Raw genomic sequence first — 11,158 nt, forward strand, 5'->3', positions numbered from 1 at the left:
CACCAGCTGAAAAGGTGTTCGTCTGTGGAGTGTGGCCCGGACAGCGGTTGGGCCAGGATAACAGGGGTGGAGGGAGGGGAGGTGGCTCAGCAGGCAGCTCAGAAGGACACCAAAGCTTCCCAGGATCTGGTGTGTGGCCACCGTGTCTCCTCTGTGGACATTTTTAGAATGTCCACCTGGGGGAGGCATCTGGAGGGGTGTTGCGGTTTAGCCCCAGCTGGCAACTAAGCACCACGCAGCTGCTCACTCACACCCCCTCCCGCAGTGGGACGGGGGAGAGAATTAGAAAAAAAAACCTCGCGGGTTGAGATAAACGCAGTTTAATAGGACAGAAAGAGAGAAAGAAACAACAATGATAATACCAACAAAGGAATGTACAAGAACAAGTGATGCCCAATACAGCAATTGCTCACCACCCAGCGATCGACACCGTCCCTGAGCAGTGATTTCAACCCCCCGGCCAACTCCAGTTTATGTACTGGGCATGATGTCGTATGGTGGGGAATATCTCTTTGGCCAGCCTGGGTCAGCTGTCCCGGCTGTGTCCCCTCCCAGCTTCCCGTGCACCCCCAGCCTGCTCACTGGTAGGCCAGCACGAGAAGCTGGACTGTCCTGGACTGCTTGCAACAACTCAAAACATCAGCACATTATCAACAGTTTCTGATCCCAAATCCAAAACACAGTCTCACGCTAGCTTCTGTGAAGAAAACCAGCTCTATCCTGGCTGAAACCAGGACAAGGGGAGCAACAGAAAGGACCCCACAGCAGGGTGAGGCTGAGACGCAGGAGAGCTCGAGACTGTGAGCAGAGATGAACCCAAATTGCTGGTAACAAGACAGGGAGCCTCCAGACTGGGAGATGCCGACGCTCCCAGGCAAATGGGGCAGCTGCAGGCACAGGAGTGGGAGCCAGGCCACTGCTGGGCTCTGCTTTTCTCCTGCTCCCCTCCAGATTGGTCAGAAAGGGCCCAATGATGGGCATAACCCAAGTGGTCACCGAAACCAGAACAACCGGAGCTCATAGGGGACCATGGAGGCGGTGACATCCCAGGCTGGTCTGTCTCCGGCTGGAGCCAAGCTCATCACTGGCTGCAGATACCGTTATGGGCAGTGTGGAAATGGAAGTGCCCGTGTAGCGGGATTTTGCTTGCACGTCCTTGTTAACAGACTAGTTATAAAAAATATGCAGGGTTTTTGTGCTAATCTCCATTGCTGTGTTGGGGACAGGACCAGCGCTCCAGGGCACCCTTTCCAACCCCACCTTCCCCCTCTTGCTCCCTGCTTTCTGTAACCGTTATTTTTCTTGTTGCAGTTACGGACAAATTCACAGAGAGCATGTACGTCCTGGCCAACGAGCCCTCCGTGGCACTGTACCGGCTGCAGGAGCATGTGCGGAGATCCCTTCCGGAGCTCGCACAGCACAAGGTGAGTTGTGCTTCTCTTTGGACTCCAGAGCTGTGACACAGTCGGGCACAAGCTGTTTTCCTGACTTGGCACATCGTCCCTATTTCACCTCTCTGTTGGGGAGCAGGAAGGAGGGAGGAAATCGGCTTTCAGGGTGTGAGGTGGTGTGGGACCCTGGCTCGGTCTGAACTGGAGGGGATGAGGGGATGCTGCAAATTTACCTGCGGACCTGAGGGAAAAACACTTGAGAGTCCAGCTGTGGTACCGTACTCTCACAGCCAGACTTGTGCATGGTGACAAAGAAAAATGAGTAGCCTGTCGTGGTACAGGGCGGAGGGAGATGTTAAATCTTATTACCCCTGCCTACACTGTGAGATCTTTATTTCCTACATAAAATAATGAGGAGGGTGAGAGGAGGGAAGGGGGAGCGTGAAAAAACAAGTGAGAAAAGCCCACATGAGGCAAAGCAGGATAATGAATCGCATCTCACAGCTGTGTTCCTACTTTCCTCCAGAGCACGGAGCACAGACACTTTAATGCCAGCCTTGTTGTCCTTCTCCCTCTTCTGCCAGTCATGATTCATTAGGAGTGATGTCTCATGAATAGATTACTGCTTCATGTCTATGCTAATGCACTGTCAGGCCCCATTTTTCACCTTTGCTTTACAGCCCTGGTTTCCAAATTAACCTGGATTGTGACACTTTATTATTCAATTATTTATTAACGTTTTATATACGTGTCTGTGTGCAAGGGTAGTATATAGAGATGTATATGTATGTATAGCACATGCTGATGCGATTGCATCACTGGCAGGCGGGAGACAGGTTTGTAATATTATTCCTGAGCTGTCACTTGCTTTCATTTAATCAAGGTAGTCCCAATTTCAGGGAATGTGTCCTGAACAAAAGGAAATTGAGCAAATTGTATGACAAGTCATGCAGAGGGAAGAGATCAGTTTCCATCACTGAACGGCACGTAACGGGGATGAGGGCGAGGGGCAGCACAGAAGCGCTAATGGAAGCGACAGCCGAGTGAAGGCACCGGACACAGAGTGTCTTGTTAGGCAGCAGGGTTTATGCTGGGCAAGGTCTCTGAAAACCTTTGATTCTCTCATTTTCCTTGCTCGGCATGCAGTTACCCACAGTGTTCTCCTACCTCTCTGGCTCATCTAAGTTCATTTCCTAGCTGCAGCCATCCCAGAGAATTCTCTTTTGTAGCCAGAATTGCTTGCTGTTTTCCACTTTTTTTCCTGTGAGAAACGAGGTCATGCCATCCTGTGAATGCCAGCAGCAAACACAAGGACCCTGCATCCCCCTGTGTGACTGCAGCCATCACAAACACCAGATACCTTTGGTCTTTGCTGCCTTCATGTTCAGCCTTGCAGCCTCCCTCCTGCCCTGGCCGCTAGCTCCAGCTGGGGCAGCAGTGGCCTTCGTACACGAGGAAGAGCTCGCTGTGCTCCCCACAGTAACGGTGCGCGTCAAGGACAAAGCCGAACCGACCGCACAGTGCCCACTGCCCCAGTGCCACCCCAGTACCTGTTTGCCTCTCTAGTGTTAGAAAACATTTCCTGATGCTTGCTCGGAGGTGCTGCTGTTTATGTTCATTGCTTTTTTGCCCACTTCCAGCTGCTTAACTGCTTTCCTGATTCTTGGCTGTGTTTAATAGTGCACTCATGTGGCAAGAGCTGGGAGAAAATGGAAAGAAAATTGTTTGTCACAGCTGAGACAACAGCAGATCCAGAGCTGCTGCTAGTGACCTCTCCTCCAGCCTTGTCAGCTCCCGAGTTCATTTTTTCTAAGGCTGCAGCACTGTGTTTGGGAGCATGCTCTCCTCCCTGCTGGTAACCAGTCCCTGCTAGGAACTGGGAGAGTTAAATATAACTCAGGCCAGTGTCTTGACTGTGCTGCCAGGCTGCTGGTAACAGGCTTGTGGCCAGGTTCCCTGCATTGTCCTTGATCTCACTCTCCTTTTATCCCAGTTTCAGGCATTGCTGTTTGCAGTGAACAGGCTGGGCCTGTCAAGCCCTTGAGCCCAGGCAGCCAAACCCCAGGAGAGAGGGATGCGCTCAGGGCCCTGACACAGGGACAGCGGAGTGTGCAATTAGATGGGGATGGATATTTTGGGTTGCTCTGCCAGAGCCCATCGGCTTTGTGGCTAGACACTGGAACAGGAGGGTGTCAGCAGGGCTGTGCACCGTGAAAACGCTGTCAGTTTTTATCTAAATCAGAGCAAAGGCATTAAAGTGAGGTGGTTTTAATTCTTCAGAACAGAATAGAAGAAAAAGGAACATTCTGTGTGGATCCTTTCCCAGGTAATTTAGTCCGAAGACGTAGATAATGTGTAAAGGAAGCAGGATTTATCGGTGGTTTCCAGGTTGTCTTCAGCCACGCGGCAATTCTGTCTCTGGATGGCTGAGTTCTCCTGAGACGCAGCTTTTGAAATTCCCAAGGGGATTAAACTTGGGAAAAATTGGGAGGAAGGAGGCTGGGAGAAAAGTTTCTGCAAAGAGAAGGTCACCTCCATGCCTTTACAACAAGCAAGTTTCTGTGATTTGATAACACAATAATCTTAATACCTTCCTCACCATCTCAAACTCTCCAAGCAGATTTACCACCTCCCTGATAAGAGACATCGTCATGCAAGGCCCTCGCTGCCTCCACGCGTCGTAGCTGCACTGCTAAGCCCCGCTCCGCACAGAACAGCCTTTCTGGATTTTGCCTGGTCTTTTGAGAACTTACATCTCCTCATTAATTTACTTCCAAGCAACAATAATATATCATTAGTGCTATTGTATATTAATAGCTGGCTTTAGTTCTTAAACTGCATCCAAGGGCATGTCCTGGGAATTTGAAGAAAGGACATCAAGAAAAGATTAAGAAGTGAGGAGCTCTAGGGAAAGGCTTTTGTTCCTAATTAAGGACATGAAAATCCTAGGAATTGGTGGGAGCGCTGGGAAGAGGCATCACTGGCTGCGATACTGGGAAATGATTAAAATCTATTAATGCTCAGAAACGGCAGGACTACAGCAAGCGGCTGTGACACATGCGACTGAGCCAGCGCGACGTCGGGGTCTAAATGGTTGTTAAAGATCATCTGGCACCTCTTGGAGAGAGCAGGGTGAGGAGCTGCAGGAAAGTTTCTGCGCCTTTTGCAGTTGCCTCCGCACACAAAGCGTGTTCCCAGCAACTGATACAGTCGTGTAAAACACTATTGGACTCTGGGACAAGCGCGGTCTCTGTGGGGTTGCGAGCCCTGGGTCGAAGGACTCTCTCCTGCAGAGAACTGCCTAGAGCATTGCATGTAGAGGCTTGTTTCTTTTGTAGTTTAAAGCGATGTGGTCAAGCGTCCTCATGTAGGGCAGGCTTTGAACAGCAGAAGTGATTCTGGATACAGTCCAAGCTCCTACCCGACCTCCTTCACTCACAGAAAGAGGCCCTTGGATTTCCTCTGGCTTGTAACTAGACCCAGCAGAATAGACTGGAGAATTAGCTCCCATGAGAACATATTTTAGTGCCTGAACTACTTAAGGACTTTTGAAGTAGTTCTCTATTGGGCTACACCTCTGAATTCAGCTGCGCTTTCATTGTGATTTGGGTATTTGTTTGGTTTTCCCTTTCCTTGGAGCTACAGTGTACCGTTATGTCCCAGGCTGCATGTGGTGCTGCTTGAGTTTGCGTGAAGTTTATGGGGCTCCTTCCAAGCTCGGGAAAAGAAGGGCACAGCGCTGACTGCTGCTTCGGATCAGACGCCAGAGTTTCAGTGCAGACTGGAGGACAGTCTGCTCTGAAATGGGGATGCTTGCAAACCAGGGATGCTTGCTGCTGTGAAAACGTTTATGAATGGCAGGTCTAATGAAACGAGAACTTTCAGTGCTGCGAAAGAAACTTTTACCTGGTTTTGCATGAAGGACTAAGGACCGGACTCTGCGGGAGCTGTGTTAGTTCAGATTCTGGCTGCCTGCTGGGCCAGACACACCGGGACACCTGAGTATGCTGAAAGATCCAGCTGGTCCGTTGCACTCAGCGCAATTGCTGGTTGCTCACAGCCTGACTGACCGTGGATCTCAGCTGGCTTGTGGGCTAAAACACCTAAAAACAAGGGGAAATTTGCCAGAGTATCCAAAGTACTGAACTAGTAGCCCTTCCAGAAATACACACAATAAATGCTTCTTTTAAATGCTAGTGTGTGGTGCCCGGAGCACGTCACAGGCTGTCAAGCGGGAGACAAAATCCAAATGTAATTTCCAGGGAAAAGCAGCCAGAGCCCCTGTTTGGGCAGGGCTGGCAGAGCGTATCTCTGCGGGCTGCGCTGCTGCATCTGCCCAGTGCGCACCTAACGATGCCGCCTTCTCTTTCAGTCCGACATGCAGAGCTGGGAGGAGCAAAGCCAAGGAGCCATCTACACGGTGGAGTACGCCTGCAGGTACTAGAGACTCCTCCAGGCAGGAGGGTTGTGTTTGCGGGTGGAGATGATGTGGTAGAAACAAAGCAGAAGCCGCCGGCACCTCCCTGGCGTAAGCGAGGGGGGAGCATAGTCAGGGTGGGGTGCGAGGGTGCGAGGCAGTGCTCTCTGAACCGTTACCACAGATCTCAGGGGCTTCACTTTGATGAGCGTGCCAGCTCTTCCCCCGTTCTTTGCGCGGTGCAGACCTGCCAATCTCCAGCAGTAAATCCACCCACCAGCTAGCTAGCGTGTGAAGATGCAACGCGCAGTATAAAGTTGAGGTTTCTTATTTACAGCCCTCTCTGTCGAGGGCTGTGTGCTCTAAAACCATGACGCCTGTGGAAATACTAACCAGTCTCCCTCCACCCCTCTCTTTTCGTCTTTCAGTGCCATCAAGAACATGACTGACAGCAGCGTGTACTTCAAGAGCATTGACAGTCTGCTCAAACATGCCATTGCCATGAAGGATCAGCTGAACGCTGCTCAGGGCCGCAGGTAGCAAGGGGATGTGACACTGCCTGTTTATCTGAGTGACCGTTGTGGCTGGCAGAGGCTTTGGTGATGTAATGCAGCCCAGTGCAAACATGCCAAGCAGTTACCTCAGTAATATGATTCTAGACTATTATTTGAAAGAGCATGCTGCTTGCCCTCCAGTGATCTTCTGGCTTTGTTTACTGGGAAGCAAATAATCTTGTTTACAAAAGGGTAACTGGAAAGTAATTTATTTCGTTCTTTTAAAAGGGATGTTTGGTTTTGTAATACATTAAATCTTTGTTGTACCAAAGGCATTTGGAGTGAGATGATGCTACCGAGATGGAGTCGGTGAGAGGCTGCGTTTGGTGCTGTTCTGTCACGTCTGTGCCTCTTTTTGGGCAGAGTCCCATAGAGATTCGTGGTAGCGGAACGACGATGCATTTTTGTATGTTTGCAGTTGAACTACAGCTACTAAAATACCTTCCAGCAGATTGTCTGCGTCTAGTGTCTTTGTCTCTCCTGAGAATGGTGTTGGTATTGGAGTCTGACTGTGTAGGAGTGAGAAAATTCCCAAATGCCCATCCCTGATAAAACCACCACGGCAAACAGAGAGCCTCTGTCTCTGCAGAATGACTCTGCCTTAGACACTTCTGGTTCAGGTTCCCCATTTTCCCAGACGCCTGCATGGCAGAGTCACACTCTGTGCAGCCCAGAGCATTTTTAGTGTTTTTAACAGTGGTGTGGCTGCGAAGATTGCTGTCTCAACACCCACTGGGGCTGGTGCATGCTGCTCTGTAGTCGGCACAGCACACTGAAAGGTGTCCGTGTCTAAGCTGCTCTCCTGCTACAAGCAGTGAGGTTTTATGTGAGGGAGCCCCTGGTTCTCCACATTCTTATGGCTGCTGGTGTCCTGCCTGCCTGCTGGACATGACTGTCTCTCTCTTTTTACAGCACTGTTGCCCCACAAGCCAAGAATCCTCCAGCCAGTTCCTGATTTCAGACAAGACTGGCCGTCCTCTGCCGCCTTCTTCAGCCCAGCTCCATGTTCTCCAACCACAGGGAGGAGTAAAAAAGCACCTGCTCAGTCTGTGAAGCTGCACAGAGGCCTCCGCCTGCCTCTCTGTTCCCAGTAACAAGGTGCTGCACCTGAGCAGGCAAATCCTGTCCCTGGGGCCAGGACTGCCTTTTGGGGGGTGCTTTGGGGAGCGGCTGTGTCCCTGTCTACAGCACTCTGCAAATGGGAAATGGGATGGTTCTGCATTTGTCCTTTCCAGTTCTTTTTGATGGCAGACTGCTATGAGGTGTCTTCCTCTCTACCTCTTGGCCACAGAAGTATCTCAGAAAAACTAGGTCTTGCTTTCAGTATTTTGTAGATGGCTGTGGAAAGACATAATGTAGGCACACTTCAGCTTTGTTCAGGAGGCATTCTGCAAGGATAGTTTTTCATGTGTGTGCCAGGGAGTTGCTGAATTTGGTTTTAGTGAGAACAATAAAAAGAAAAAACAAGAAAGTTCTGTCTAAAACCTTCCCCTGTTGCTCGCCTCGGGCTGGGGGGGTCTTGGAGCCTGCTGGCTCTGCGTGTTTCAAAGGGCATGGAGCAAAACAAAGGCATGCAAAGTTGGAGCTGTTCAAAAGAAATTGTCCTGTTCTTCAAAAAAAACCAACAAAAAAGAACTTTCTTCATCCCCTGTCAAGTAGTGGGAAGCAGAGCTGTACGCACAGCTTTGGGGGTCACTTTAAAAAGGATGCAACTTCAATGTTAATCTCTCCTGGAACCAACAGTTCTGTTCCGCTGAAGAATTTACCAAGGATGCAGGGATCAAAGTGGTGCTAAACTCGGTTTCCGAAGAAATTGTATTGTGCTCAAGATAACATGTCTTTCAGGATAATAGCACGGGAGGCGAGAGGGAATCTGTTTGAATCGGTGGCCTCCCTTCACTCCTTTAAATGCTTTTCTGATTGCTGAACGATGAGGAATTGGGGAAGAACCAAGCGTGCTGCTGCGCTGGGCCTGGCAGGGCTGGCAGAGCGTGGTGCTGCGAGTAGCCAGCAAGGTGGTGGTCAGCGCGGGGACGGAGCGAGCCAAGCCTGCTCGTGTTTCACGGAAACAGCTACCGCCTTTAGCACTTGCGCTTTCTGCCCTGCACGCAGCAGAGGACTGGCGGTGCCACTGCAAACCCCGGATCTCCGCCTCGATGATCTTCTCCTGGTGGTAATCCCCCAGAATGGTCCCTCCACCACTGAGCAAAGCCAGGGCACTGGGGCTGCTCCAGCACAGCCCCCTTCCCTGCCAGGAGCTGTCAAACGTGACCCTGCTGAGCAACCTACGTCCTGCTCAGAGGGTGGATGCGCTGGTGACCAAGCAGCAGGCTCTCTGCCGTCCTAAACCCACTCTTTGCAGCTTGCAGACTCCTCTGGTTCCGTCTCACTTGCTCCTCCATCACCTCCCTCAGTTTCTTACACCCGCCTGGCTGCTTGCTGCGGGGAAGTGCTGCTGTGTCAGTTCTGTGAACCATCTCAGGGTAGGGCTGGCTCCTGGGGATGGAGGAGGAAGGAAGAAGGCAGGAGAAGGGCAGGGAGCTACAGACAGCCAGAGAAATCAGCTGGGATCTTCTGGAGAAGGAGGGTAGGTCTGCTCGTGGACAAGGTCCACTTGCTGCTTCTTGTCCAAGTGTTCCACTCCCTTTGCTGCAGCTGGGACAGCTGTGGGGGTCCTGCATAGGTCGCTGCCCTGCCAACGTGGTCCTTGGTCGTGGGGTGGCAAGTGCCAGCAGCATCGCAGGTGGCAGGAGGGGCGGGGGGCTCGGGGCAGGCGGCCGAGGGCTTTTGACTTTGAGTGGAGGTGGCATCTTCTCTGTAAAAGCAGCGAAGAGCAGCAGGCAGTGGCTGCACCGGCGCGAGGGCGGAGGGTGGAAAAACAGCCACCCCCCTGCGCTGGTGAGACATGACCTATATTAAGCTCTAAATAGAGATGCAAATCTCAGCCCTGGTGCCTGCAGCTCCCCTGGGACGAGATGGGGCAAAAAAGTCCCACTTCCACTCACACCAGCGTCGAGTCCTTGCCCGAGGCTCCGGGTTTGCGCGACAGCATGTTCCTCATCTCCTGTGTGACGCCGTTCCAGGGCTTGCCCTGTGCCTGCAGCGGGCCTGGCTCTGCCGACAGCGTCCTGCGCGCTCGGGGCGGGTTGTAGCTCTCCTTCTCGGAGCAAAGCCCAGGGCTGCCTGAGGAGGTGAGGTTGCTGCTGGCCGGAGAGCCCAGCTGGGATTTGTGCTCCAGGAAAGGAGGGAAGGAAAATTCCCGGTGGATCTCGGGCCGGGGCTGGGGTGCAGCTGCGTTCTTGTTGTTCAGATCGCTGCTGGAGGATTCGCCGTGCTGGGCAGAGTCGTTCTCGTACAGGGTGTGAGAGACCTCGGAGCGGCTGCGGCGCGAAACCTGGGAAGCCCGTACCAGGGCGTGCGTTACCGTGATCAGCAGGACAACGATGCCGGAGGAGAGGATACAAGCGCTGGCAATGCCGGCCTCCAGTTCAAACAGCAGCAGCATGTAGATGGCGAGAGCTGGAAGGAAAGGAGAGCGCGGAACACGTTGAGGAACCAGAAAGACTAAAGCGATGATTTTTGACCTGCAAAATTCAGGCCAGAGGAGCCCTCGTGAGGGCTAGTCACTGAGAACAGAAAGTTCGTGCTACAGGAATGAGCTGGCAAAGCCGTTTGCGAAACAAACCCAACGCTGAAGTAGAAACTCAGCAGCTCACCAGCAATCACTGCAGGATGTATCGTCTGGGCTGAAAATGCACGGTCCGTGCTGGGCTGTGCTGGTGGGAAATGAGCACTTGCCTGTTAGGTAGACTGAGACCCCGCAGCAGAACAAGCCGATGGCAGCGTGGCGAACCGTCCGGCTGTCCAGAAGGAACCAGTCTGCCCTGCAAAGCAGGTGAGAAAAATAAAAGTTCGGTGTAGTCTCCTGGGCCTGGTCTCGGCACAGGAAAAACGCTGATGCTTTGGCCCCGGCTGAGAAACTGAAACGCTGGTTTTGCATAGAGAAGAGATTCAGAGCCAGGTCACAAGCCCAAGGGCCTCAGCTGAATTGGGGTTTCTCCCAGGCTGCTGGGATGCACAGCTCTGGGCTGCGTTCTTCCCACTCTGGAACACAAGATTTTGAGATCACTTGAAATTTCAACCTTTTCCCACCCTGAGCTTCGGAAACCAGACATGGTCAGGGGCTTGGGAGAGAGAGATAATGGCTGAAGGCTTTTTGCGGCTGATTTGCCCCTGTTCAGCACACCCTGAAGAGCAAGCAAGGAACAAAACTGAGGCGTGTCAACCCCATGTCCCCCTTAAAGAGTTGACAAGTGCTGGCGCGTTGAATTAAGCAAGGCCAGGTTCTCCGCCTCACCCTCGGGGTGGGATTTCTGCGCTCAGCTCGGATTGCAAGCCTTTTGTCTGGAGGGGGCTTGGTACTTGAATTGTGCTTAAAACACGTGAAAAGACCAGCTCCTTTCCAGCAGGGCCTTTGTTTCCCACCCAGCACCGACCCCTGAGCCTGCTGCCTGCGCTTTCCCCGGCCGCGCTCTCCGCCGAGCTGGCCCGCAGCCCCAGCTCCGACAGCTCTGCTTGGGCATCTTCGGAGCCGGCTGGACCTGGCAAACCTCAGTCCTCGCTGGGCTTTGGAAGCTGCTGTCGCCAGAGGATGCCTCTGCTAATTGGGAGAGCGGGATGAGGTCGTTAGGAGACGCAGCGTAGTGTGGCCGCGGTGGAGGTTGGCAACGGGTGCCAGGCGACCTGGGGAGGGGGCGGTTGGAAAGATGAGAGCTCAGAGAGATGTTGGCAGGACT

At 52.5% G+C, this 11,158-nt stretch overlaps 2 protein-coding genes across 2 annotated transcripts; one reads left to right on the top strand and one right to left on the bottom strand.

The window, feature by feature from the left end:
* The first annotated feature begins 1,310 nt into the window (after nt 1–1,310).
* On the top strand, nt 1,311–7,829 carry MEF2BNB (MEF2B neighbor). The gene is made up of 4 exons (XM_010282075.1): nt 1,311–1,424; nt 5,764–5,828; nt 6,237–6,344; nt 7,275–7,829. The coding sequence occupies exons 1-4, from the start codon at nt 1,335–1,337 to the stop codon at nt 7,315–7,317; spliced, it is 306 nt and encodes a 101-aa protein (XP_010280377.1). The 5' UTR covers nt 1,311–1,334; the 3' UTR covers nt 7,318–7,829.
* A 1,534-nt stretch (nt 7,830–9,363) lies between these two features.
* On the bottom strand, nt 9,364–10,246 carry TMEM221 (transmembrane protein 221; the record flags this gene model as incomplete). The annotated part of the gene is made up of 2 exons (XM_010282077.1): nt 9,364–9,881; nt 10,161–10,246. Coding segments are annotated over 2 exons (604 nt in total), but the record flags the coding sequence as incomplete, so codon positions are not given.
* Between the last annotated feature and the right edge of the window lie 912 nt (nt 10,247–11,158).

This window comes from Phaethon lepturus, unplaced genomic scaffold (assembly GCF_000687285.1).
Source record: "Phaethon lepturus isolate BGI_N335 unplaced genomic scaffold, ASM68728v1 scaffold35302, whole genome shotgun sequence".
In the NCBI taxonomy this organism is placed as follows: domain Eukaryota; kingdom Metazoa; phylum Chordata; class Aves; order Phaethontiformes; family Phaethontidae; genus Phaethon; species Phaethon lepturus.

What these genes read in the sequence shown, in the direction of transcription:
- MEF2BNB (XM_010282075.1), top strand. Translation starts at nt 1,335, where the DNA reads ATGTACGTCCTGGCCAACGAGCCCTCCGTGGCACTGTACCGGCTGCAG. An exon ending in CGGAGCTCGCACAGCACAAG is followed by an intron (nt 1,425 to 5,763) that starts GTGAGTTGTGCT and finishes CTTCTCTTTCAG; the next exon opens with TCCGACATGCAGAGCTGGGA. An exon ending in ACGGTGGAGTACGCCTGCAG is followed by an intron (nt 5,829 to 6,236) that starts GTACTAGAGACT and finishes TTCGTCTTTCAG; the next exon opens with TGCCATCAAGAACATGACTG.